Source organism: Pelodiscus sinensis, chromosome 1 (genome assembly GCF_049634645.1).
Source record: "Pelodiscus sinensis isolate JC-2024 chromosome 1, ASM4963464v1, whole genome shotgun sequence".
Lineage (NCBI taxonomy): Eukaryota > Metazoa > Chordata > Testudines > Trionychidae > Pelodiscus > Pelodiscus sinensis.
The window spans coordinates 323,545,908-323,571,191 of NC_134711.1; the positions used below are offsets into that span (position 1 = coordinate 323,545,908).

Genomic DNA, 25,284 nt, shown 5'->3' on the forward strand with positions numbered 1-25,284 from the left:
CAGTCAAATATCAGAGGGGTAGCCCTGTTAGTCTGAATCTGCAAAAGCGGCGAGGAGTCCTGTGGCACCTTATAGACCACATGCTCCAACACTTCAGTTAATCTATAAGGTGCCACAGGACTCCTCGCCTCTTCTGTAGAGCAGATCTCCCAGCCCTGACCTCCAGCAAGACTGCTGCAGTAGAGATGGAACTATAGGAGAGGTAGCACATTGGAAAGATTTGGGGCATGGCTGGGGCTTCTGCCCCTTTCCCTACTAGCAGGACAGAGCAGGGAAAGCAGCAAAACTGCTTGCAGCTCTGCCAACTGTTGCACCATCCCCAGCTTTCCCCAAGTAACGTGGCACAGGGAAGAGCATGGAGGTCCCAGGCTTGGGGCGAGGCAAGGTCACATGGGGGGGGGAGATCATGTGAGGAGGTCATGTGGCCCCTCTTAGCTGTGTCCTCCTCCCAACCTATCCCCCATCCCCATACCAGGAAAAATATTTTCATCACTGCTGCCCTGTGACCATAAGATGCAATAAGGTACAAAGGCACCCAGACAGGTTTATTTTTGATTAAGCATGGTAATAGTACCTGGCAGACTCTAGAAGGATACTAAGAAATACAAGCTCATGACAATGGACACAGCTCAGTAAGTGCCAGGACTTTCCAGCCCCCCAGGGCTGGCCAAAGATACTCCCTCTGACATACATCTTTATATGTCAATGCAGCCCTTCTGACAGTTAATTATCCAACACTCCGCCCCCTCCCCTCCAGTGCAGGGACTGCAGCCCGAGAGCACCTGATGGTGGAATTCCTCATCTCAAACTGGTTGCCCACCGACCAGTAGCTGTTTGCGACCCGCTATTGCAGGGCGATGGTGGGCTCAGGTGGGTGTCACGTCTCTGGAGGGCAGGTGCCAGCCAGGCACAGAGCTCTAGGAAGGTGGCCTTGTGCATTCGAAAGTTCTATACCCACTGCTGGTCGTCCCACCATTCCAGGACCAGCCGGTGCCACCAGTCTGAACTGGATTCCAGCCTCCAGAACCTTCTCTGTTTAGTGAGGTGCAGTTGCCAGAGTGGAGCAGCCGCAGCCACCGAGAGGGTCCCCAGAAGGAGCTCGGGGTCCTGGTCCTCCAGGAATAGAAAGGCAGCTGGCAGCAAATGCTGCAAAAACTGCACCATGGCTGTGTGGGTTCATTGTCTGCCATGGGGCAGCTCTAGCTCCATGGCACTCAAGAACAAAGCTGTGACATCCAAGAAAGAAGAGGGCAACCTCATAGCAGGCACTGCTGAAGCTTTGCAGTCCTTCAAAGAGGTAGCAAGCACACAGTAGCAGCAGAAAAACAGCTGTCCAGGGAGGTCCCTTTAAGCATGTGTCTCTGCAAGGTTCCGGAACCAGCACTCGGAAGTGACTGGTGACCTAAAGCCCTGGCTGAAGTGGTTCTGGGTGGCCTTTTATGCAAGAGAGCATCCAATGAGTCTGGATGCTCTCTTTGGCATAAGCACATCACTTTTTTGATGCACTTTTGTGTGTGGACATGCTCTTGCACAAGAAGTTTTTGCGGAAAATCTCTTCCAACAAAAGCTTTTTCCGCAAAAAGCCTGCAGTCTAGATGTTACCTCTCTTATACCACTTTCTTAGGTTGTGTCTAAATTACATCCCTTTTCTCAAAATGTGAATATGCAGAGTCTATCCCAAATTGCAAATGAAGCTGAGATTTAAATTTTCTGTTTTACTGTTTTCTGTTTTACTGTTAGTCGTGTTCCTGTTCTTCTGTTAAAAAAAACGTTTATCTTCAGAATCACTGTTCTTTTCGAAAGCGCTACAGCTAAGTGCTAAAGAACTGAAATTGACAAAGCAGCGAAAGCGGGGATCAAGCAGGCATTCAGCCACTTTTACTGGCCCTGGCAATGCCAGGGTCCCCCGGTTTTAAAAAATGTTCAGTTTGCTGGAAAGCCATGCTGGCAGCTGACGGCCATAACGCTTGCATTAGGTGCCTGGGGGAAGCATACATCCCCCAGAAGTGCACCCACTGTCGCAAGCTTACATCAAGGGCCCGGAGGGAGCGGGAGATGAAGATCTGAATGATGACGTTCGGCAAAGCACTGCAGCCTGACCCGATGCCTCCCGCAGCCATGGCAAAAACCTCCGATCATAAATGGATGGCGGCTTCTTGGGGACCGGCCATCTCAAAAAGAACAAAGCTGTCCCCGACTTGCAGGACGCTTACTTCCATGTTGCTATTCACGTGGCACACAGACGTTTTCTTCGATTCCAACTGGGAGACGAACATTTTCAATACCGGGTTTTACTGTGCCCCCAGGGTTTTCACCAAAACCTTAGCAGTAGTGGCAGCCCACTTATATGGGACGGGAGTGAATATATTCCCCTATTTAGACGATTGTCTCGTCAGGGGCACAACATATATGGAGGCATGTCCAATGGTGCAGACAGTTTGCATCGCTGGGCCTTCTCATAAATGTAAAAAAATCATCACTGGTTCCGTCTCAAGATCTGATTTTTATAGGTGCACGACTCGACTCAACCATGGCACATGCTTACCTACCAACGTAATGTTTTGTGGCGATCCAAGACCTTGTGCATACTCTGATGCATGCTCCAACAATTCCCTAGTGCAGAACGCAAGGTTACATTTTTGTTGCCTTTAGCACTGGTTAGCCACGGTTTACATCCCAGCAAAGCACAGTGTCTACAGACCACTAGTGGTACCACAGCATGTACGATAGTCCCTTCAGTGGTGGACCAAACCGAGCAATCTTCTCACGGGCATCCCCTTTCATCGCCCATAACCTACAAGGCAAATAACCACAGATGCTTCCCTTACGGGTTGGGGGGCGCACATGAACAATCTGACAATCCAAGGATGCTGGTCGACACAAGAAATGCTGTTGTATATCAACGTGCTCGAGTTGCGGGCGGTGCAGCATGCTTGCAAGCATTTTCAGTCCCAGGTATGGAATAAAACTACCAGAATCTTGACGGACAACATTGCAACCACGTTTTATATCAACAGGCAGGGAGGAGCCAGATCCCATTCTCTCTGTGTGGAGAGCGTCTGATTATGGAACTGGTGTATCCACAATAGCACTATTTTAACAGCATCCTACCTACCAGGCATCAACAATTCAATAGAAGACTCACTCAGCAGGTGTTTTCCCCATGAACACAAGTGGGAAATCCGTATGGATGTTTTGAGACCTTTATTTGCTCGGTGGGGGTTTCCGACAATACACTTGTTTGCGACGGAAAGCAATACAAAGTGTCCTGCCTATTGTTCCAGAGGTGGCATAGGATGTCATTCACTAGGAGATGCCTTTCTTCTCCATTGGAGAAGGACGCTGTTGTATGCCTTTCCCCCAGTGGCTCTCAAGAAAATCAACATAGAAGGGGCTCGAGTGATTCTTATAGCCCCGGCGTGGACTCGCCAACCCTGGTACTCAATGCTCCACCAGATGTCGATAAGGGCACCATACCCTTATCTCTTCTCTCGAATCTCTTGACCCAGGACAATGGACCCCTGAGCCATCCAAGACCCGAGATTCTGCACCTCACGGCATGGATGCTCGCCGGTTTAGCGATTCTGAACAACTCTGTTCCCAATGGGTCAAACAGGTGTTAATGCACAGTAGGAAGGAATCTACACGAGCGACATATACAGCTAAATGGTCCAGATTCCAGGCATGGTGTGCAAACAATAATCTAGATCTTCACTCTGCAACCTTACCTCATATATTAGAGTACATTTTACAGCTCCATGACAATGGTCTGGCAATAGCTTCTCTACGGGTTCATTTGGCAGCAATTAATGCTTTCCATCATATAGACGATTCCTCCTCTCTATTCACGCATCCTACCACAAAGAGATTCCTGAAGGGGCTCACAAACCTTGATCCACCCCGGAGACCCCCTCCGCCTCCGTGGAATCTGGATCTAGTATTGGAAACTTTGACTCGCCCTCCTTTTGAGCCTTTAACCACGATTCCATTACACATACTTACCGTCAAACTTTTGTTTCTCCTAGCCCTTACCTCAGCTCGTAGAGTAAGTGAGATAGCAGCCTTCATGGTTTCACCTCCTTATACGTTTTTTTCTAAAGACTCAGTGATGCTGAGATCTCACCCAGACTTCATTCCAAAAGTCTCTTCTGATTTTCACATCAATGAACCAGTGGTCCTACCATGCTTCTTTCCTAAACCCTATGCCTCAGTACAAGAAGCGACACTACATGCACTGGATGTAAGGAGAGCCTTGGCGTTCTACATTGACAGAACGAGGGACTTTAGGAAAATGGACCGTTTAATAATATCATTAGCGGACTGTTCAAAAGGGTGCATCTCGAGACTGATAGTTTCATGCATATCTATGTGTCATTCTCTACGTGGAAAACCTCTGCTGTGCCCTCCTAAGGCCCATTCCACCAGAGCATTATCTACTACTATGGCCTTTCTAAGAGGAGTTCCATTTTGTGACATTTGCAGGGCAGCAACATGGTCCTCTAATGTTACCTTTATGAAACATTATGCTATAGTTGAGCATTTTGCTTTAGATTCCTCGATGGCTACGGCAGTACTCAATCATGATCATAAACTTTAATTCCGGAGCCCTCGGGCAATTTGGATACTGCTCCAAAGTCACCAAGAGTGGAGCACCCACGGGGCCACTCGAAGAAGAAGTTACTCACCCTGTGAAGTAATGATTGTTCTTCGAGATGTGCCCCCTTGGTGCTCCATGACCCGCCTTTCCTCCCCGCTCTGGAATTGTTTTTCTCTTTCAGCTGAGCGGGTGAGAGGAACTGATGGTTGCCGGTCCGTGCACGGCTGATCAAAGGCGCGAACAGCGCTTCAGGGAAGCCGCTCGTGTGCGGTCTGGTGGAACACGAAGAACAATCGTTACTTCACAGGGTGAGTAACTTCTTCTTTTAACTCGGTTAAAACAGCTTTTATCATAAAATCACAGTTATATAGGAAGGGACCTCAACAAGTCATCAAGTCTAGCCCCATACAAGGAGTCAGAAACAAGTAAACCTAAACCATCCCTGCCAAGTGTTTGTCCAACCTGTTCTAAAAGTTTCCAATGATTGTGATTCCACAGTCTCCCTTAGAAGCCTATTCCAGAGCTTAACTAACCTTACAGTTAGACATTTTTTCCAATAAAAAACAAGTGCTTTTGTCTCAGGTACTCTCAACATTAGTTAGTCTACGCTTCCATGAGATCTGCACATTAGCATCAGACCCTATTCAAGAGAAAATGTGGACATATTCCACTAGGACCAAGGCAGTGTCAATGGTATACTTTAAACATACCCCTTTTACACATCTCTCTAGTGCTGCAACATTTTCTTTGCAAACATTTTACAAAACCCTGTTCTTTGGATTTTTAGTAGGGGTATTGGAGGTATAGTTTGGCAGAATGGTACTTCAGCCTCGTTTACTATAGAGCCCACCTTCACGTAAAGGAAATACTGCTTGTCATATTGTCATGGGGTAGGAATATGCAGAGGATACTTGAAGAAGAAATAGAGGTTAGTAAACTGTAACCAGAAGTCTTCAAGATATCCTCTGCATCTGCATATTCACAGCTAAACCCACCCTCCCTCTTCCTTGGATTCCTAATTACAACCTGGGACTTAGAGGAGGTAAATCACTGAGTTGGCTGGAATGTCATGCCCCCCTTTTATAACCTTGCCCTCAGAAAATTAAGGAAGAGTTAAGGCAGAGGGAAAAGGTGTGAGAATTTCAACAGGCTTTGCTACCTAAACCTTCCACCATCACATCTGCACCAGGGATGCCTCCCATAAATGTGAATATGCAGAGTCTATCCCAAAGAATGCTGGTTCCAGGTTAGAACCTTGATTGGAGGAAATAGAACAATACATTATGTTCTTTATTTCCACCTTGTCATTTAATGTGTGTTTATATTTCCTCCTTGCAGCAGCACGTCTGGCCCCACTGAGTTGTTTCAAAGCAGTGAATACTAAAGGTGACCGGTGTGGCAACTGTGGTGGGGATGGAATAACTTACAATAAGTGTGAAGACAAGTAAGTAATTGATATATATTGATGTCTCTCATACACTAGAAAATGTACCAAAAAGAAACCATTGTAAATAAAACCTCCTCATTTTTAAAAATAATGTAGGAAAACAAATCATAGACAAGTAAGAGGAGATGCAGAACAGCATTTTACCAGCAGTATAATTTAAGCCTTTCATTTTCACCCCCAACTGTGCTTGAAGCTTGATTTTCTTAAAGGTGGTTCTGCATATTTCCCCATGCATCCCAGGCCATGGAAAACATTGTCTACACAAAGTTTCTTTTAGCCTCAGAAGTTGGTACACAGTCTAAAAGAATAGTTGATGGTCTGCTCAGCTCTGCTGTTTTGTGTTGAATGGCTTGTTGCTGACGAGTTTACTTGCTTGTAGATATTGAATCTTAGATGTTGCTTGTTGCTGAAATCTTACATCTTGATGGTTAGCCAGGAGGGTGGAGGAAACACAGGCTTCTTTGTGAGGCATGGTAATATAGCAAAGCCAGAGACGTGTAGTCAAGGGCCACAGCAGCAGCAACACAGTTTAATCAACAAGCCAGCATCCAGGCTTTTTTCTTTAATTCAGTTTTTGAAACTGGTGGCTAGGTGGTTCCTCCCTTGAAACACCATCTTGGGAGTCCAGTGACAAAAAAAGAATGGAGCACATTCCTTCTAAAGTCACTGGCAGCACCCAATTGGTGTTGAGTAGGTTAGATTTATTTAAACCAAGAGCTTTCCCATTCTGGTCATTTCAAGCTCAGAAAGTCCATTGATTAAGAAATGTATCTAGTCACTAGGTCCTAAGGTATTTTGAGAAATTGCAAGTCTGGGTCAGATAGACGTTATCTTAAACATTCTAAAAAAGTCAAAGTAATAAAATTTTACACAGCTAGCAAAAAGATGAAATTGAAATAATAGGAAAATATCTTAGACATCAACTCAGGCATGCATATGGAACACAGTTCCTTATTCTTCAGACAGATGCTTATAAGTTCCTGTAAGGGAGTGGAGAAAGAAGGGGCCAGTGTCCTGGGTGTTAAAGATTGCTTCTGAGCCCAAATGGTGCTGCCCCACTTTACTTGCAAACAATACCTGGTCTGAAGAAGAGAAAAAGAAGGAACCTAGCTCAATTTGGGGCTGACTAGCAAGGAAGCAGGTGCCCAATTCAGCAGTGTAAGGACACAAACCAGACCCTGTCCACTCATCAGCCTTCGGACCAAGTAAGTCTCATCCCATCCCTCTGGGAAAAGGGTGGGGGTGACCTACTGAGAAGGTGGGTGAGAGGAATCATAGAATCATAGGGTTGGAAGAGACCTCAGGAGGTCATCAAGTCCAACCCCCTGCACAAAGCAGAACCAGTCCCAACTAAATCATCCCTGCAGTTGTCAAGCCAAGACTTAAAAACCTCTGGGGATGGAGACTCTACCACCTCTCTTGGTAACCTATTTCTGTACTTCACCACCCTCCTAGGGAAATAGTTTTTCCTAATATTCAATCTAGACCTCTTCCATTGTAAATTCAGACCATTGCTCCTTATTCTGCCATCTGTCACAACTGAGAACAGCCTCTCTCCATCCTCTTTGGAATCCCCCTTCTGGTAGTTGAAGGCTGCTATCAAATCCCACCTCAATCTTTTCTAGACTAAAGAAATCCTCATAAGTCACGTGCTCCAGTCCCCTAATAATTCTTGTTGCCCTATGCTGGACTTTCTCCATTGCATCCATATCCTTTCCATAATGGAGGGCCCAGAATTGGATGCAATACTCCAGATGTGGTCTCACCAGTGCTGAATAGAGGGGAATAATCACTTCTCTAGATCCACTAGCAGTACTCTTCCTAATGCACCCAAAATATGCTGTTAACCTTCTTGGCTAAAAGGGCACACTGTTGACTTCTATCCAGCTTCTTATCCACTGAAAACCCCAGGTCTTTTTTGCCAAACTGCTGCTTTGCCAGTCAGTCCCCAGCCTGTAACAGTGTTTGGGATTCTTCTGTTCCAAGTGCAGGACTCTGCACTTGTCCTTGTTGAACCTCATCAGATTTCTTTTGGTGCAATCTTCCAATTTGTGTAGGGCACTCTGGATTGTATCCCTACCCTCCAGCGTATCTAACTCTCCCCCTGGGCTTCGTGTCATCTGCAAACGTGCTGAGGGTGCAATCCATCCCCCTCATCCAGATCGTTAATAAAGATGTTAATTAAGCTAGGGGAGAGGTAGGTAAGATGGTCACTACATTTGTCATTTTCCAATCATCCGGGACGTCCCCTGATTGCCACAAGATTTCAAAGATAATGGCCAGGGCTCGACAGATAGTGTAATCTACTCACCTGTGGCAAGTAGAGTACACCCTGGAAGAGCCGGTGTAGAGCGATCTGCGCATGCGCAGAATGATCTGTGCATGCGCAGAGCGCAGAACTGTGTGGCTGGCCTGATAATGACCATTGATTCTGCAATCATATTTGCCAATACGCCAGCTCTCTTGGATGCATTGCATCTGGCCCCATGGATTGGTGTATGTCTAATTTTTCTAAATAGTTCTAGCCTTTTTTTTTTCTCCACCAAGGACTGCCCACCTCCATTCCATACTGTGTTGCCTAGTGCAGTTGTCTGGAAACAAACCTTGTCTGTGAAGACAGAGGCAAAAAAATGCATTGAATACTTCAGCTTTTACCACATCATCTGTCACTAGGTTACCTTTCACATCCAGGAAGGGTCCCACACCCTTTCTGATCACCCTCTTATTGCTAACATGCTTGTAAAACCTTTCTTGTTACGATTTACATCTCTTGCTATCTGCAATTCCAATTGCACCTTGTCTTCCTGAGTACACCCCTGCATACTCAAGCAATATATTTATACTCCTTCCTAGTCATCTGTCCAAGTTTCCACTTCTTGTAAGCTTCCTTTTTTATTTAAGTTCGCCCAGGATTTCACTGTTAAGCCAAGTTGGTCACCTACTATATTTGCTTTTCTTACTGTGCATTGGAATGCTTTGTTCCTGTGCCTTCAGAAAGGCTTCTTTAAAATACAGCCAGCTTTCCTGGGTTCCCTTCTCCTTCATGTTAGCATTGCAGGGATTCTGCCCATCAGTTGCCTGAGAGAGTCAAAGTCTCCTTTTTGAAGTCTGTATTTTGCTGCTCTACTTTCTTCCTTTGTTCAGGACCCTGAAATGGATCATTTCATCATCACTGCTTCACCAGGTTACCACCCACATCTTCTTCCCCTACTAATTCCTCCCAGTTTGTGAGCAGCAGGTCAAGCTGCACATGGCCTCTGGTCCGTTCCTAAAGCACTTGTACCAGGAAGTTGTCGTCAACATTCTCCAGAACTTCCTGTATTGTCTGTGTACTGTGTATTGGTCTCCCAACAGATGTCAGGGTGATTTAAGTCCCCTATGAGAACCAAGGCCTGTGATCTGGAAACTTCTGTTAGTTGTCTGAAAAAAGCCTCATCCACCTGACACTGACCATGATCACAACATCACCCCTGTTGCTCCCATCTCTAAACTTAACCCACAGACTTTCAACAGGCTTTTCTTCTGCTTTATACTGGAGCTCTGAGCAATCCTACTGCTCTTTTACATAGAGTACAACTCCTGCATCTTTTCTCTCCCACCTGTCCTTCCTGAACAGTTTATATCCTTTCATGAAGGTGCTCCAATCATGTGTCATCCCACCAAGTTTCCGTTATTCCAATACATTCATAGTTCTTTAACAGTGCCAGGACTTTTAACTCTTCCTGCTTGTTTCCCAGGCTTCGTGTAAAGACACCTTAGACAACTAGCGGATTGCCCTAATTTCTCAGTACAAATCATGTGTCCTCCTCTTTTGCACCTTCCTCCTTATTTCTCTTCCTGGGTATACCACTCTCCCATTTACCTCAGGGCTTAGATTGCCATTCCCCAACAAACCTAGTTTAAAGCCCTCCTCACTAGGTTTGCAAGCCTACCTGTGAAGCAGACCTTCCCTCTCTTCAGTAGTCGGATTCCATCTCTTATTAGCAATCCTTGTGCCTAGAACCGCTCCCATGGTCAAATAATCCAAAGCCCTTTCTCCAACAGCACTTGCTCAACAATGCATTAACTTCCAAGAGTCAACGGTCCCCACCCGAATGTTTTCGTTCAACAGGGAGGATGGACAAGAACACAACTTGCACCTCAAACTCCTTGGTCTTTCTTTCCAGCACTACATAATCTGCAATGACCCACTCAAGGTCATTCTTGGCAGTAGTTAGTTTCTATTTGGAGAAGTAGGGAGGGGTAGCAATCTGAAGCTTTGATCGGTCTCGGAAGACTTTCGGTCACATCCTGAATTCTAGCTCCAGTTAAGCAGCACACGTCTTGAATTTCCCAGTCTGGAGAGCACATGGATGACTCCGTCCCTCTTAGGAGGGAGTCCCCGACCACCACCACCTATCTCCTTCTCTTGGGAGTAGTGGTTATGAAACCCCCATCCCTAGGACTATGCATCCCATGCCTTCTGGTCGATGGGGTCTCCATGAGATCCCTTGTCTCAGAGGTCTCTTCTTAAAGCATTCTCCAATGTAGTACCAGTGAAGAGAGCCTGAAAGTGGTTACTTACCTCTGTTGGGATTGGGGCTACCTGAATTGTCTGTCTTCTCTTGGAGGTTACATGCTGCCGATTTTCTTCCATGTTGTGCACTGCCTTCTCTGGTTCTTCAGCATCCTGTGCCTGCTGTATCAAATGCTGACTTCTATCCAGAAAGTCTTCATTTTCTTTAATGAAACACAGGGTTGATACTTGAGTCTCTAGTCCTTTAACCTTCTCTTCCAATATGGAGACCAGCTTGCACTTGGTATAGACAAAATCACTTCTGACTTCTGGGAGGAAGACAAACATGGCACATGCTGTGCAGGTCACAGCAGATATTCTTTCATTATCCATTCTGACTTCATTCTGAGAGATTCCTCAGATGTTGTTTTTATCACATCCTGAAGCCTGAAGGGGAGAAGAGAAAGAGAAAAAAGAAAAGAAAAAAAAAGAAAAATGCCAACATCTCTGGAGCTTTGCCAAGGCAAACTCCCTCACGACACACCCTGTTAGCTGCTCCTGTTTGCTAAGCTCCCTGGTTGCTTACTAGCCGGCTTTATATAACCCTCGCCTTCCTGATTAAAGCTTGTGAAATGAACGAAGAGTTAGGTTTCAAAGCCTCATTAAGATGCTCACAGCTTTCAGCTGCTAGCCTCAGCAAATGGTCTTTCAAACAAACAGCTAAGCACATGGGCCTCCAAACAAACAGAGGAACACAAGCTCACCACACAGTATCTTTCAGGCAGAGTGATGGCTGTTGACTGAAGGCCCCATTGTGCAGGCAACAGTGCAGAAGTAAAAGTGGTAATACATACTATGCCATCCTTACTTCTGCTGGGCTGCTGGCTAGCCATCATCACTTTCTTGCTGCTGAACTCTGAAGGCAAAACAACCACCGCCATAGAAAAGCAGCAGTAAGACTAGCAGTACCATAGCCCTCCCTACTATGAGACTCTCCTCTGAAACACCATTTTGGGTCAGGACACCTATAATTACAACACTGAAATTTTACATTTAATAGCTGAAATTTTTACTATTTTTAAAATTCTATTATCATGAAATTGACCAAAATGGACCATGAATTTGGTAGGGCCCCGCTCATAGTTTTTCCTAATAGCTAATTAACTCTTTCTTGGTGCACATTAAGCCCAATACTTCTTGACCTACCTTCAGTGGACATGGAGGGCAGTGGCTAACACTTCTCCATGTATAACAGCTCTTGACATACTGGAAGACTTTTTTCAGGTCCCCACTCCTGCACCCTTCTTTGCTACACTAAACATACCCAGTTATTTTGACCTATACACTATAAGTCACTTTTTAAAAACTTTTTGTTAATTTTTGTTGCTCTATTCTGGACATTCCAATTTATCTATATTGTGTGGCTCCCAAAACTAGGCAAAGACCACAAGTTCTGCAGAATTCTTCAAATCATATGTAAACCTTTAAGCAATTGTTCTTATTTTTTTTTCTTTCAGTGATGTTTTGTGTGGAAGACTGCAGTGTGTAAATATTAAAAAAATACCTGACATGAAACGTCTTAGGTCCATAGTTCAAACTCCAGTTGATGAGACCTTGTGTTGGGGTACAGAATTTCATGCTGGGAGGGACATGGTGGATGTTGGCTCAGTGGAAGATGGCACAACATGTGGTGAAAACAAGGTACTGTAGTAAGTGCAGTTCAATGTGTGAATGGGATGGAGCTGAGATGAAATGGAGAAGATGGTCTTGAATTCCTGTTCCCCATTCCAGGTTTCTTTCTGTTCCTTTACCTGAAAAGCTCCAGAGATCACTGTAAGGACAGCTTCTTCTCACCAACAAATAGATTCAGGAGCCCATCTTAACTCTTTACAAGAAGCAGCATGTATTCAATTCCCTTTTATGTAGTGGGTAGAGAAATGTTAATTAGGGGTCAGTGTCTCAGTTCTGGGGATCACTGCACTTTTGAAAATCCCCCCTAAGGGCCTAAATGTCTTAATCTGTCCCTAGCATTCTGTTTTCTTTTTTGACTGCCACTGCATATTGAATGGATATTTTCAGAGCACTATCCACAGTGTCTCCAAAATCTCCCTCTTGAGTGGTTACAGCTAAATTAGCCCCCATCATTTCGTATGTTTCTTTGGTTATCCCTCTTTCCACATAAATGTTAAGTGAAATTATATTATGTTTGCTATTACCTATAATTTCAGCTATATTCACTTCGTGGACAAGATCCAGTGCACCCTTAAGGTCTAAATCAAGGATTGCCCCTCTCATTCTGTATTCTGTGATTATCTGCTCAAAGGAGAAGTTATTAATGGTGTCTTAAAATTTTCTCTCTGCATCCTCTCTGCTAGTGACATCTTCCCAATCAATGGGAACATAGATGAAATCACCATTATTATTAAATTATCTATTTTACAGCTTCTGTGATATCTGGGAGCATTTCACAATCACCATCGTATTCCCGCCTTCAAAAATAGACTAAAATCTTTCCACAATGTTTCTGTGGTGCCTATTATAACAATAGCCTATGCAACACTGTACTTAAGTTCACCCATTTTACTATTTAGTCTTCTAGAATTTGTATACAAGAATTTTTAAAATGTCACTTTTTAATTGCCTGCCTTTATGTGATGTCATTGAATGAGCCTCTCTTTTTTTAATTTGTCTGTTTCACTTCAATTCCTATCTGTTTTATCAGCGTTGAGCCTCTCCTCTTTACTTGAATGTTGAGATCCAACATTGTGGAATGTCTCTCCATATTATGTGGTACTCCACATCAGTTGGCTTTCCCTCAGTTCTTAGTACCACCTTCCCCAAGTTTCTCCCATTCCTAATAAACTTAAATCCCTGCTCTCTGTATCATCATCTGATCCATACATTGATACCTTTCCATGTTTTCTGTCTGTCTAACCCTGCACATGGAACTGGAAGCATTTCAGAGAATGCTGACATGGAGGTCCTGAACTGTTACACTGAAACTTAAATATGACCTCCAAACCCTCTTTTCTCCTTTCCCTATGTCATTAATACTTAGATGTCTATGACCACAAGCTTCTCCACTGCACTGCATAAAAGTGTGTTTAGATGTCTCACAAAATCCACAACCTTCACACCCACGGGCAATTCATCATATGGTTCTCCCAGTCATGACAAACCCGGCTATCCATGTTTCTAACCCAGGAAACACTAATAATAAAAGAATAATAAAAGAAACACACCACAGAAATACTAATCCAGAAAAACTACCGCTGCACAAATCCCATTGGCCCCTCTGTCCATGTATCTGTCCAAGTGACACAATCACAGGACCTAACCACACTAGCCTCGGCATCCACCTACACATCTACTAATGCAATGTATGCCATCTTGTGCCAGCAGTGTCCTTCTGCCGTGTAAATTGACAAAATGAACAGTCTCTGCATCAAAGGTTAATGGACTCAAATCAAACATCAAGAAAGTTAACACGTGAAAGCCAGTAGGAGAACATTTAACGTCTCTGGACACTGAGTAACAGATTTAAAAGTAGCCAACCTTTTACCAAAAACAAACAAAACAAAACAAAAACCTTCAAAACCAGACTATAGCGACAAACAGCAAAGCTTCAATTCATTGGCAAATTTAACACGATCAAATTAGGACTGAATAAGGACTTAGAATAGTTATCTCACTACAAAGGAAATTTTCCCTTTCTTGGTATTCAGACCTTCCCATCAGCTGCTGAGAGTGAGACACATGTACTCTAACTGAATTGGCCTCATTAACATTGGTCGTCCACTTGATACGTAACTCCTTTCTTTTGTTATGCTAATATTTTCATCCTCCTCCACAGCACAGAGACTGTCAGAATGGATCAGGAACCACTCTTCTGTGTCCCAGAAAGGCTCATCTGTGTACTTCTGTGTCTTTTAATGCCTCCAGTTCAGCCATTCTGGTTTCCAAAGCCTGTTCTCAGTCTCTGGGGACCATATCCTCTTTGCACCAGATGCATATGTATGTTGCATGCCCACAAAGTAATCTTCCTTGCTTCTTTCAATGCAGTACATTGGGTAGCCCCTGCTCTGCTTTTGGACTTCTGGATGCACTCTTTTCACTCCTGCAGCTTTCTTCTTTTTTGTGGTTTAGTAATGTTTGGATTCATGACAAACCTTGACCAGCAATCTCAGCAGTCACTTATTCCAAGGATTACAAATGGGAGCTAGATTTACATTTTTCTGACTTTAGGTTTTCTAAGAGTGTATCTGTCCAAAACTACCGCTGCACAAATCCCATTGCCCCCTCTGTCCATGTATCTGTCCAAGTGACACAATCACAGGACCTAACCACACCAGCCTTAGCATCCACTTGCACATCTACTAATGCAATGTATGCATTACCACACCCACCAAGAAGTGCAATACATTATTCTTGAGCTGAGGGGTAGGACCTCACTTCTTTATCCCTTGGATGAAGGGGCTTTTTTGTGCATCTCCTCCACTATTGTTGATCTTGAAAGTGTTGAGCAAGGTCACATATCACCATTACAGGGCTATTTTAGTTGTCCAAGTGAATATAAAACAAGTCCAGCACCCTCACCTTGCTTCTTCTTTCGTGTTGAGTCTTTTCTGTTCTTTCCCCACATGTTGTCTTAAGAGTCCAGTTGGACTCTTCAACCAACTCTGGGTATTGTCTCACAGCGTGGTTACTCAATGGTGCTTTGGGTTAGAGGCTTCATGTTCTACAGAGGTAAAACAAATTCTTTTACACTGTATAAAGTTGTCTATGCAATATATTTATCTTCAAAAATGCAAGAGATTTCACCACTGGTTTATCTAGTGACAGATTTCAGCTGTTCTATTCTGTTCCTGATTACTGTTTGGAATTGAAATAGTCAAGATTCTCCATGATCTCATTCAAGAATCCTTTGATGGCAAAAACTTTGTTTCATTCCTTTGTTGAGGGGCTGTCAGGCTATGTCTACACTTGTGCAAGAAATCCCTGCCAAGAGTCCACATTGCTCTGTTGCACAAGAGCTCCTGCGCAAGAGGGCTTACACCTGTTAGAAAAGAGCGTAGCTCTTGCGCAAGAAGCCCTCTCTTACCATGCTGTACTGTAAATCTTCTTGCGCAAGAGCCGGTGGGCAGTGTGGACACTCTGCGGATTCTTGTGCAAGAACGAGCATACTTGCACAAGAAGCCGCGAGTGTAGACGTAGCCTCAATGTTTTCTTACCTCCTAATGCAAAGATGCATTAACAGTCTAATGAATCTTCATGATTTAGAAAGCCTACCCTTTTATGTGAAATAAACTTTGTTTTTATCACTTAGACACCCCTCTTAAGCTATGGCCCCTTGTCTTCATCTTCACCTGGCCACTTGAAAAGTCAGGATAAGAGGGGTGTTAAGAGATGTGCACCTCACATTGGTCTGACAAGAACTGGGTGGGACCAGTTGATTCTAGAGAATCAACTGATGAGATTGCAAAGGTGGAGGCTATAGAAAGCTAGGTATTAGACTAGAGAGGGAGTTGGCAGTAAGATAAGGGTAGTCATCCCCTGGAAAGAAAGATTTTTGTGGCTGCAGGAAGACAAAGTAAAGAGACTTATTAGGAGGAGGTACAAGGGAAGATGGCAAATTCAAGGAGGAGGCGGGGGGCAATTAGGTAGGAAAAACCTTAGGTAAACAGCAGCAAGGCTATAGGCCGGGGTGGGCAAGAGGTGGCTAGTGGGCCAAATCCGACCCTCCAAGCCCCCAGATCCAGCCTGAAGCTGCCTACCTGGCATGCTTCCTAGAGAGTAGCTGCAGCTGCTTTAAACAGCAGGCTGCTAATTGCTCTGCAATCTGGGCAGGGAGGAGAAAGCTTTGTGGGCTGCTCCCGCCCTCTAGCAAAATCCCCAAACTCCCAGTGGCCAGTTTCTGGCCAATAGGAGCTGAGAAATTTTGCTGATGGCAGGGGGCAGTGAATGAAGCCTCCTCACTTCCTCCCTTCCCCCCTCTCCTCCCACTCCCTTTCTCTCTCCCTCCATTCCTTCCTCCCTCCCTGTCCTCTTCTTGTAATCTTTGGATACGTTGACTCTCAAAGCATTTGAGAACTTGTACAGTATTTTGCACCTAGAACAATCTGTCCTGAGCTAGGATTTCGGGATCACAGGAATATATGCCACATGCTTTCACAGTGGCCTGTTATAAAGATATATAACACTTATACTGACCACAGATGACCATCTTCTGGATCTGTGTATCATCCATGCTCATAACATGACCAGTCTAGCAAAACTGTTCATAAGCATTATTTCCATGCATATGACACCACAAAGCTTAAGGACCTCTGTGTTAGGAATTTTGCCCCACCAGCTCACATGGGCAATCTTCAAGAGGCAGTGCATATGCAACTGATCCAGTTTCAAAACATGGTGGTGATATATGGTCCATGATGCCAAGCCATACAATAGGATATAGAGGACAGCTATCTGATAGATTCTTACCTTCATATGAAGTTTAACACCGTGGTAATTTCAAAAGTATTTGGTCAATGTTCTGAAGGCAGAGCTGGTTTTGGCTAGGTCAGCAGATGCATCGTCATCATCATCTATCCTGGAAGATAGTATGCTTCCAAAGTAATGAAACTTATCAACAGCTGTAAGGACAGTATCAGCAGCAGTGATCACTGACATTCTGGGATCTTTCCAAGTAGACTGTGACATAATCTATCTTCTTGAGGCTCACAGTGATTCCAAAACAGTGAGCAGATATAGGAAAACAAACAAAAATCTGTTCTTCCTTGACTGAATGAACCAACAATGCACAGTCCTTAGCAAACAAGAAGTTATGGAGAGTTGTAGTGAACACTTTGGTGAGATCCTGAAGTCTTCAGAGGTTGAAAATGCTACCATCCCTTCAGAATTGAATAGGTTAGGTCTGCCCAATGTGCAATCCTTGAAAGCAACTAACAGCATAATTGAAAAGAAGCTGCTGAATAGGACAGGGGCAAGGACACATCCTTGCTTTGTACCATTTGATAATTCAAAGGATGCTGATGTCTCTCCATTGTTAAGAATGTGGCCCAGCACACCATCATGAAAGGACTGAACTATGTTGATAATTTTTTCACCCAAGTACCTTCTAAAGCCTGTTTCTGCTGACAGTATTGAATGCCTTAGTGAAAATCCTTTAGAAATCCTGATGTTGCACTCTACATTTTACTTGTATCAGCCTGGCTGCAAATATGTCAGCAGTGTCTTGACTGCCACAAAATCCACACTGACTTTCAGGAATGATGCCATAGGTGAGCACATGTAATGACAGCCAGTTATAGAGGATATGGCCCAGGATCTTACCAGTTCTAGATAGCAGTGAGATGCCTCAGTGGTTATCACAGCATGCACAGTCACCTTTTCCCTTATATACGTGTACCATCAGGGCATCTTTAAGTCCTGTGGGACTTGCTCTTTCTCCCAAATGGTGATAAATAAGTGGCCACCACCAGTTTTATAAATCTCTGATGGGATCATGTCACTGCCAGGTGCCTCTACAGATTTCATCTGCTTGGCAGCTTTTTCTACTTCATCAAGAGTTGGTGGTATAACCAACTGTGAATCATTAGGCCACTAAGGAATCTCCTCGAGAGTGCTGTTGTTGAAAGTTGACATCTGGTTTAATACATTGATGTCTACATTAATACATTGTGAAAATGTTCAGCCCAACAGTCAAGGATTTTAGCATGATCAGTAGCTGCAATCAGCAGAATGCACTGGTGCATAACCAGTAATGCATGGCCCATAGACCACCTTCAGCACATCACAGAATGCTTTAAAATCATATCTATTGGCTGAATCTTGAAGTTTGACTGCTTCACATTTACACCCAGGCCACTTTCATTTGCCATAATTTGATTTGTGCTTTCTGTTTAGTTCAAATGTATGTTGATTTCCTAGAGGCATTCTCTTTATCATTGATTCAGGCTAGGTGTGTGTCATGCATCTTATCAAGAAGAACTGGCCACAAGTTTGAAGAATGATGATGCCACTTGAGTTCTCGCTGATGTCCAAGTGTAACCCACATGCCTTCTGGGTGTGTTTTACTGGTCCTGCCTTTTGGTGTTATACAAACACTTTTGGCCTTGTAATGCAGTCCTGATCAACTCTAGCATTAAAGTTGCTCAATATCTATAGTTTGGATTTAAAAGGCACTGAAAAGATCACTGAATCCAGAATATTGTAAAAAGCCTCCTTTTCATCATCTGCAGCAGGCAAAGTAGATGCATATTCACTAACTAGTACAAGGCATTGTTCCTGCTCAGTCGAGGCTTTGTAGTCATGAGGTGAGGACTGATGGCATGTGGCTGGGATTCAAGCTGGGGAACTAGTGATGTCCTGATGGCAAAGCCAACTCCTGCCTGTTTTGGATGTCCACCTAATCATATGAATAGCCTGATTCAATCTCTGTGAACTGGATGGCACAAGACATGTGTGTTTTGCTTAAGATTGCAACATCAGTATTAAAATGTGCCAGTTCTCTATCAATGATTGCTGTCTCCTGTCCTGCATTCATGGCAATCATTGATGTCAAGAAGGGTGTGTATATTCCAGAATGGAAAGTGTACTTTGTTTGGTTACTGATTTTCTTTTCTGATTGCAAAATTGGATATCCAGTCAGTCAAGGATAACCAACAAGAATTAACTGGAAGAAGCTGTGTTTAGGGATTGTTTTCTCTCCCCCTCTTCTTTTGAAGAAAGCAGTGCTGTCCCTAAATAGGGCTGCTTTGTCACCTGGGAAAGATATGGGAGATGCTGTTGTTCCAGGTTAGCACATGGACGCCTAGGTGTAGGTTTGAAGAAGGATGATGCCACTTGAGTTCTCGCTGATGTCCAAGTGTAACATCTGATGTCAGTTGCCCATTGCCATAGGACTTTCATCAAGAGGTAAATTTTTAGCATCAAGAGATATACCTTCACATATGAATGGGTTTAAGTGAGGCTGGCTTGAGAGTTACAACCCCACTCTCTCTCCTGCTCCTTACGAGGAGTAAGGGAAGCAAATGGGAGCATTTGTTCCCATTGGCCTTCTGCCATGTGAAAGGCTTGAAAATGCAATGTAAGATACATCAACTCCAGCATGTAATTTACATAGCTGGGGTTGGGTATCTTACTTAGACCTTCCCATATAATGTAGGCCAGGCCAAGCAGACTGGATAGGCTACTTACTAGACATAACTATAATTTTGGGAAGCACAGGCCAGAACTCTGATCTTGGGTTTTAAGAAGCCAATCCTCTACTGCTTGAAATAAACTAGAGCTCCTATAATAGTTAAAGAATTGGAATGGAGATACTTGATGACTTTTAGCTGTTAGCTCCTTTTAACTTAGTTCCTATATTCCCCCAGCATTATTGTCTTGATTGCCAGCTCATGTCTGTTTCAAGAAACTTATAGTGCAAAGTTTTACACTACAAATATGTAAAGTAGTAACATTATTTGCCAGAAACTGACTCTTTGAGTACCCGCTCAAAAGTGTGACTTTGTGCTAAAAAACTCTGAAACAACAGTTAAACTATTATCCTTTCTTTTTGACGTGTAGCATGGTTTTCACATTTAGTAATCACTCAGAATACAAGCTTTCTTAATGCCATCCTATTAGCTAATATATATTTATTTGAACTTTTACAGATATGTTTTAACAAGACATGTGTCCATATATCAGTTCTGAATTATGATTGTAATTACACAAAATGCAGTAACAGAGGGGTAAGTAGTAAAGGTTTTAGCATCATCAGAATTTGATAGTATAATATGTAGAACACTGAACTTAGTTTCTTAGAAGTGATGCTTCATTTTAGACTTTAATGATATTATTTTTGTCAGACAAGATCTTAAAATTAAAGTATTTTGTGGAGGTAGCTTATCAACTATACAAGATCTAATGCAAAGCCGCATATGATGCATGTTACTCTTAGACCTGCAAAATAACCAGCTCTCATGCCATTCGGGGTTTTATTGCCAATAAATTATTTCTATTTGTTGCTCTTACAGTCAGAATGTGGCTACACTGCTGCTTTTTTCGATCCTTTTGTTGGCAAAGGTTTTTCTCGATCCTGGGCCAAATGTCGGGAAAAAACCCTCTTTCGGAAGCTCCCCTTTTTCTCGTAGAACAAGGAATACAGGGATTTCCAAAAGAGCACATTTGATCTTCCAGAAAAAAAAAATGGAAGAGCAAAAATGTCCCCTCCAGTATCCCGAAAAACTCTTGTAGTCTAGCTATACCCTCAAGTGGGGAGTTAGTGCAGAACAAGCAAATTAGGTGTTAGGCTGAAGGTTTGCTGGGGTCTTCAAGAATACTCCATGACTACGTCTACACTGGCCCCTTTTCTGAAAGGGGCATGCTAATTTTCAACTTCAGATTAGGGAAATCCGCGGGGGATTTAAATATCCCCCGCGCGATTTAAATAAAGATGTCCGCCGCTTTTTTCCGGCTTGGGGAAAAGCCAGAAAAAAGCATCTAGACTGGCCTGATCCTCCGGAAAAAAGCGGCGGACATCTTTATTTAAATCCCGCGGGGGATATTTAAATCCCCCGCGGATTTCCCTATTCTGAAGTTGAAAATTAGCATGCCCCTTTCGGAAAAGGGGCCAGTGTAGACGTAGCCCATGTGTTGGATATTACTCTAGTGAATCTTAAAGCTAACCAAGAAACAATTTAGAAATTTTAGAGGGTTGCACACTTCATTGCTTCGAGAGTCAAGCTTAGTGTGCTATCTTTTATCCCTCTATTGGAGAGTAACCTGCTATAGAGGGAGAGGGGAGGAAGAAAAAAACCCAAGCAGCTGACTCCATTTAAGAAGTCCCTTCAGAGCTTATGGGTATGAAAGGGTTTTGCAGCTATACAAGCCATAGCAGTTAATTCCAAAGAAGGGGAGAAAGGTGTGGTGACACTGTACAAGATGCTGAAGCAGTACTATTGGAAATAATTTTCCTAATACATTTCCAAGGTTCACCGTGACATAGTTTCTAGTTATTTATTCTTTTATTTCTCTAAATGTAGTTAGTTGGTGTTTGCTTATATTCAAAATACAAATATCAAAGTCGTTCCCAAATATGCACAGAAGGGTCAGACTTGGGTGATATATTCCCATCCTGGCATAACTGCAGAGGAATAAGAAAAAGCTGTGGCAAAGGAACTCCTGCAAACCTTGCAATTTATACACGATAATAAGCAAGCAATTTCATTGTTGATTATTAGACCATAATTACTGCTTAGTCAGGATATATCTACACTAGCCCCCTAGTTCTAACTAGGGAGGCTAATGTAGGCATTCAAAGTTGCAAATGAAGCCCGGGATTTAAATATCCCGGGCTTCATTTGCATCTTCCCGTCTGGGCACCATTTTTAAATCCCCTTAGTCCGAACTAAATGCCCGCAGTATACGCAGCAGTCAGATGTTAACTCAAACTAAATCCTTAGTTCGAGTTCTTAGTTTGAGTTAACATCTGACTGCCGCGTATACCGTGGGCATTTAGTTCGGACTAAGGGGATTTTAAAATGGCGCCCGGACTGGAAGATGCAAATGAAGTCCGGGATATTTAAATCCCGGGCTTCATTTGCAACTTCGAATGCCTACATTAGCCTCCCTAGTTAGAATTAGGGGGCTAGTGTAGACATACCCTCAGAAAGTTTATGGCTGAACCCTGTTTTCTGAACCTATTGAGACAAGTTTAAGAGCTACAGAAGTCTAAGGGAGAACTGATTTAGTTTGTTAGAGAAATTGATTCCATATATCTTTTGGTCAGTGCTTTCACTCATCCTGACAAAAGATGAAGACTCCGGTTGTTTGGTACGCACATCGTGAGATTTTGAGACACCTAAAGTAGCCAGCAGGAAACTACCATTCTGTCTTTGATGTAGTATGTAATGCCATGCACTACAGAGAAATTAGAATGCACCAAAGACTCAGGAAGGATGTATTTTAATCAACATACTCAATGTTTGTCTTTTTATACCCTTATTCTATTTCAGATATGCAACAGTAAAAAAAACTGCCATTGTAATTTTGGTTGGGCCCCTCCAGATTGTAACTTAAAGGGATATGGAGGAAGTGTTGACAGTGGGCCCCCTCCGACTACAATTCGTAAGTTCTGTGGAAAATTAAGCATGTTATATTTTATCCTGTTTTTTAGTCTAAAGCCAGGAGGAATCTGGAACCTGTATTCTAATGTGGTCCTTGCAGCTCTCACCCAGGCCTTTGTTGCGTCCAGGTTTTACTGCAACAATGTGGTCATCTTGGGGCTGCCCTTGAATAGAGCTGGAAATCTTTACTTACATAACACCCAAAAGGCATGATTCTGCTATCCTTACTCACATTAAGTGTAGCCTGATCTGAGTTTACGGATGTTCAGATGTTACACTATGTATTATTTTTACCCACCTTACTGGGTTTGAATGTTTGTGTCTTTGCTAGCTGTATTAATAAACTATTGTAAATACAGAAGTGTTCTTATAGTGTGAGCGTCGCATCTCCGCATATTAGAGCTTCAAACTACACAGTAATTTTAATAATATTGGACTTGACCTGTGGAGAAGAACCTGGCAATTCTCAGAGTGATAATTGGGAATTCTTAAAAAGTCATACATAATCTGCAGATCAGGTTACACTTAGTTTGAATAAGGATATCAGAATCATGCCTTTTCGATGTTAAATAAGTAACATAAGTTCCAGATCTGTTTAACGGCAGCACCAAGCTCACCTCTTCTCCTTTCCTGGACCAATGTGACCCCAGTCTCTGTAAACAGTGTCTATCCTATCTCCCTCTTGGTTGCCTAGTAGATCATAGGTGCAGGAGCTAAGAGTGCAGGGGGTGCTGCAGCACGTCCAAGTTCCTGGTCTAGTGCCTAAGTCCAGCTGCTGACTTTCACAACAGGGGCTCTGCTGCTGGCCATTCACACCACTGGGCTCTGCTGCCAGCCCCACACCCACGGTCCTGGCTGCTAGCCCCGCTTATTAGCACTTTGCTCCCAGCCTCACCTGGCAGGGGGTGAATGGGATAAAGGGAGTGAATTTCAGTACCCGCACTCTTAAAAATATCCCAGTGCCACTGTAAAAGACACTGAATCTGCCCTGGATTTTTCCTTCTTCTCAGGAATAGCATGGCTTTCCTGAGTTACAAGCACACAGAGGCTCAGGAACCTAGGTAAGTTCCTTGGGGTTTTGTTCACATTATTTTCCAGTCCTGGAGAAGAAGTTTCCAGTTCTCAACTTGCAGAGCACATGCTTTCACATAGTTCTCCTAGCCTGTTTGGAAGAGTACCTGAGATTCCAAGTGGGGAATTCTGTCAGTACAGGTTCCTGCCCTTCAGCCTAGCAACCGCTCCAAAGAGTATTCATCAAGTGCTTGGCAGGAGTGACTAACATGAGAAAGCAGGGGACCCAGATGTTCTCAGTGGTGCTGTAACACTTTGAGAGTAGGTGCGCTGGTGGCCAGTGAATGCTGTGTATTCAATAGTAATGTGAAAAAATTGCAATTCCTGATCTCACCACACCGGTACAGCAGAGCACCAAGATTCTCAAGAATTGCTTCCTTCTGACAGCAGCAACCAACTTTTCACACTGCAATCTGAGGGAACGTCTACTCTATGCAGAAGATGAATGCTGCAGCAGTCAACCTGTTGGGGTTCGATTTAGCAGGTGTAGTATAGATCCACTAGATTGAACTCAAAGGGCACCCCCATCAGCACTGATACTCCTGTTCTTCATGAGAAGTAAGGAAAGCTAATACTCCTGTCAGCCTTCTGCTGTGTGCACAGAGCAGAAACACAATGTAAGATGCATGGACTCCAGCAATGCAGTTTCCATAGCTGGAGTTGTGTATCTTACTTGGACCATCCCATGTAGTATAGACTAGGCCTGAGGTGCTTCAGCCATCCTTCTAATTCCCGTGCCTATTGGTATGCCAGTACAACATGGGTGGGCAAGATACGGCCTGCAGGCTGGATGAAGCCTACCAAGCCACTGAATCTAGCTCACATGCCACTCAATTTGGCCCATGGGCTGCCCAGTGCAGATCTATGGCAGGCAGGGAGCCTGGCTCAGGCTCCTGCTTGTCAAGAGCCATCTAGGTAAATGCCTCCTGGCTGCAGACTGCCTCTGGCACCCCAACCCTTCACCCCCGCCCCCAACTCCCTGCCCCAGGTCACCACCCCCTCCTGGTTTAGGTCACCATCCAAATCTCTGCACTCTCCCTCCCTTCTCCCCCAAGTCACAAATCCCTCCCAAACTCTGCACCCCGTCCTTCACTCCTCTCTCAGGCCAGAATCATCTCCTGCACTCATACCCTCTCCCAGACCTTGCACTCCAAGCTCCTGTCCTGATCAAAATGCTTATCTGCCATGAGATTGATTCAACACCATAATAGATCTCAGCCAGCTGCTGGCTTATCCTTAAACATTGGAGAGTCTGCCTCAGACTTCTTGGTTGCATAGCCCCTTCTGTTTCTGTAACACAGCATGCCAGCCTTTATGTATGCTGCACGTAAGGATCATTAACATGGGACAATTATATCTGTTCAACAAACATATAGTGACACAATGGTGCAAATCTGCTGAGAAGTCCTCTCTCATCATTAACTTAGTAGAAGATCATCTCAAGAAATGCAAAAGAGTGTCATATTCTCTTAACTCCACATACCAAGAAACTGGTGATGGATGCCACCACACTCAGATAGGAAACTCACCTGAACCATGTTCAGACACAACCCCACTA

The 25,284-nt window shown here is 43.8% G+C and overlaps 1 protein-coding gene across 1 annotated transcript in view; it reads left to right on the plus strand.

Annotated features, from left to right (window-relative positions):
- LOC112546503 (disintegrin and metalloproteinase domain-containing protein 20-like) overlaps positions 1-25,284 on the plus strand; it is a 148,924-nt gene that overhangs the window by 116,483 nt on the left and 7,157 nt on the right. The window contains exons 15-18 of the mRNA XM_025186935.2: positions 5,936-6,041; positions 12,057-12,240; positions 20,202-20,279; positions 22,545-22,656. Of these exons, the coding sequence (XP_025042720.2) occupies positions 5,936-6,041; positions 12,057-12,240; positions 20,202-20,279; positions 22,545-22,656 (480 nt within the window). The remainder of the gene's footprint in view (positions 1-5,935; positions 6,042-12,056; positions 12,241-20,201; positions 20,280-22,544; positions 22,657-25,284) is intronic.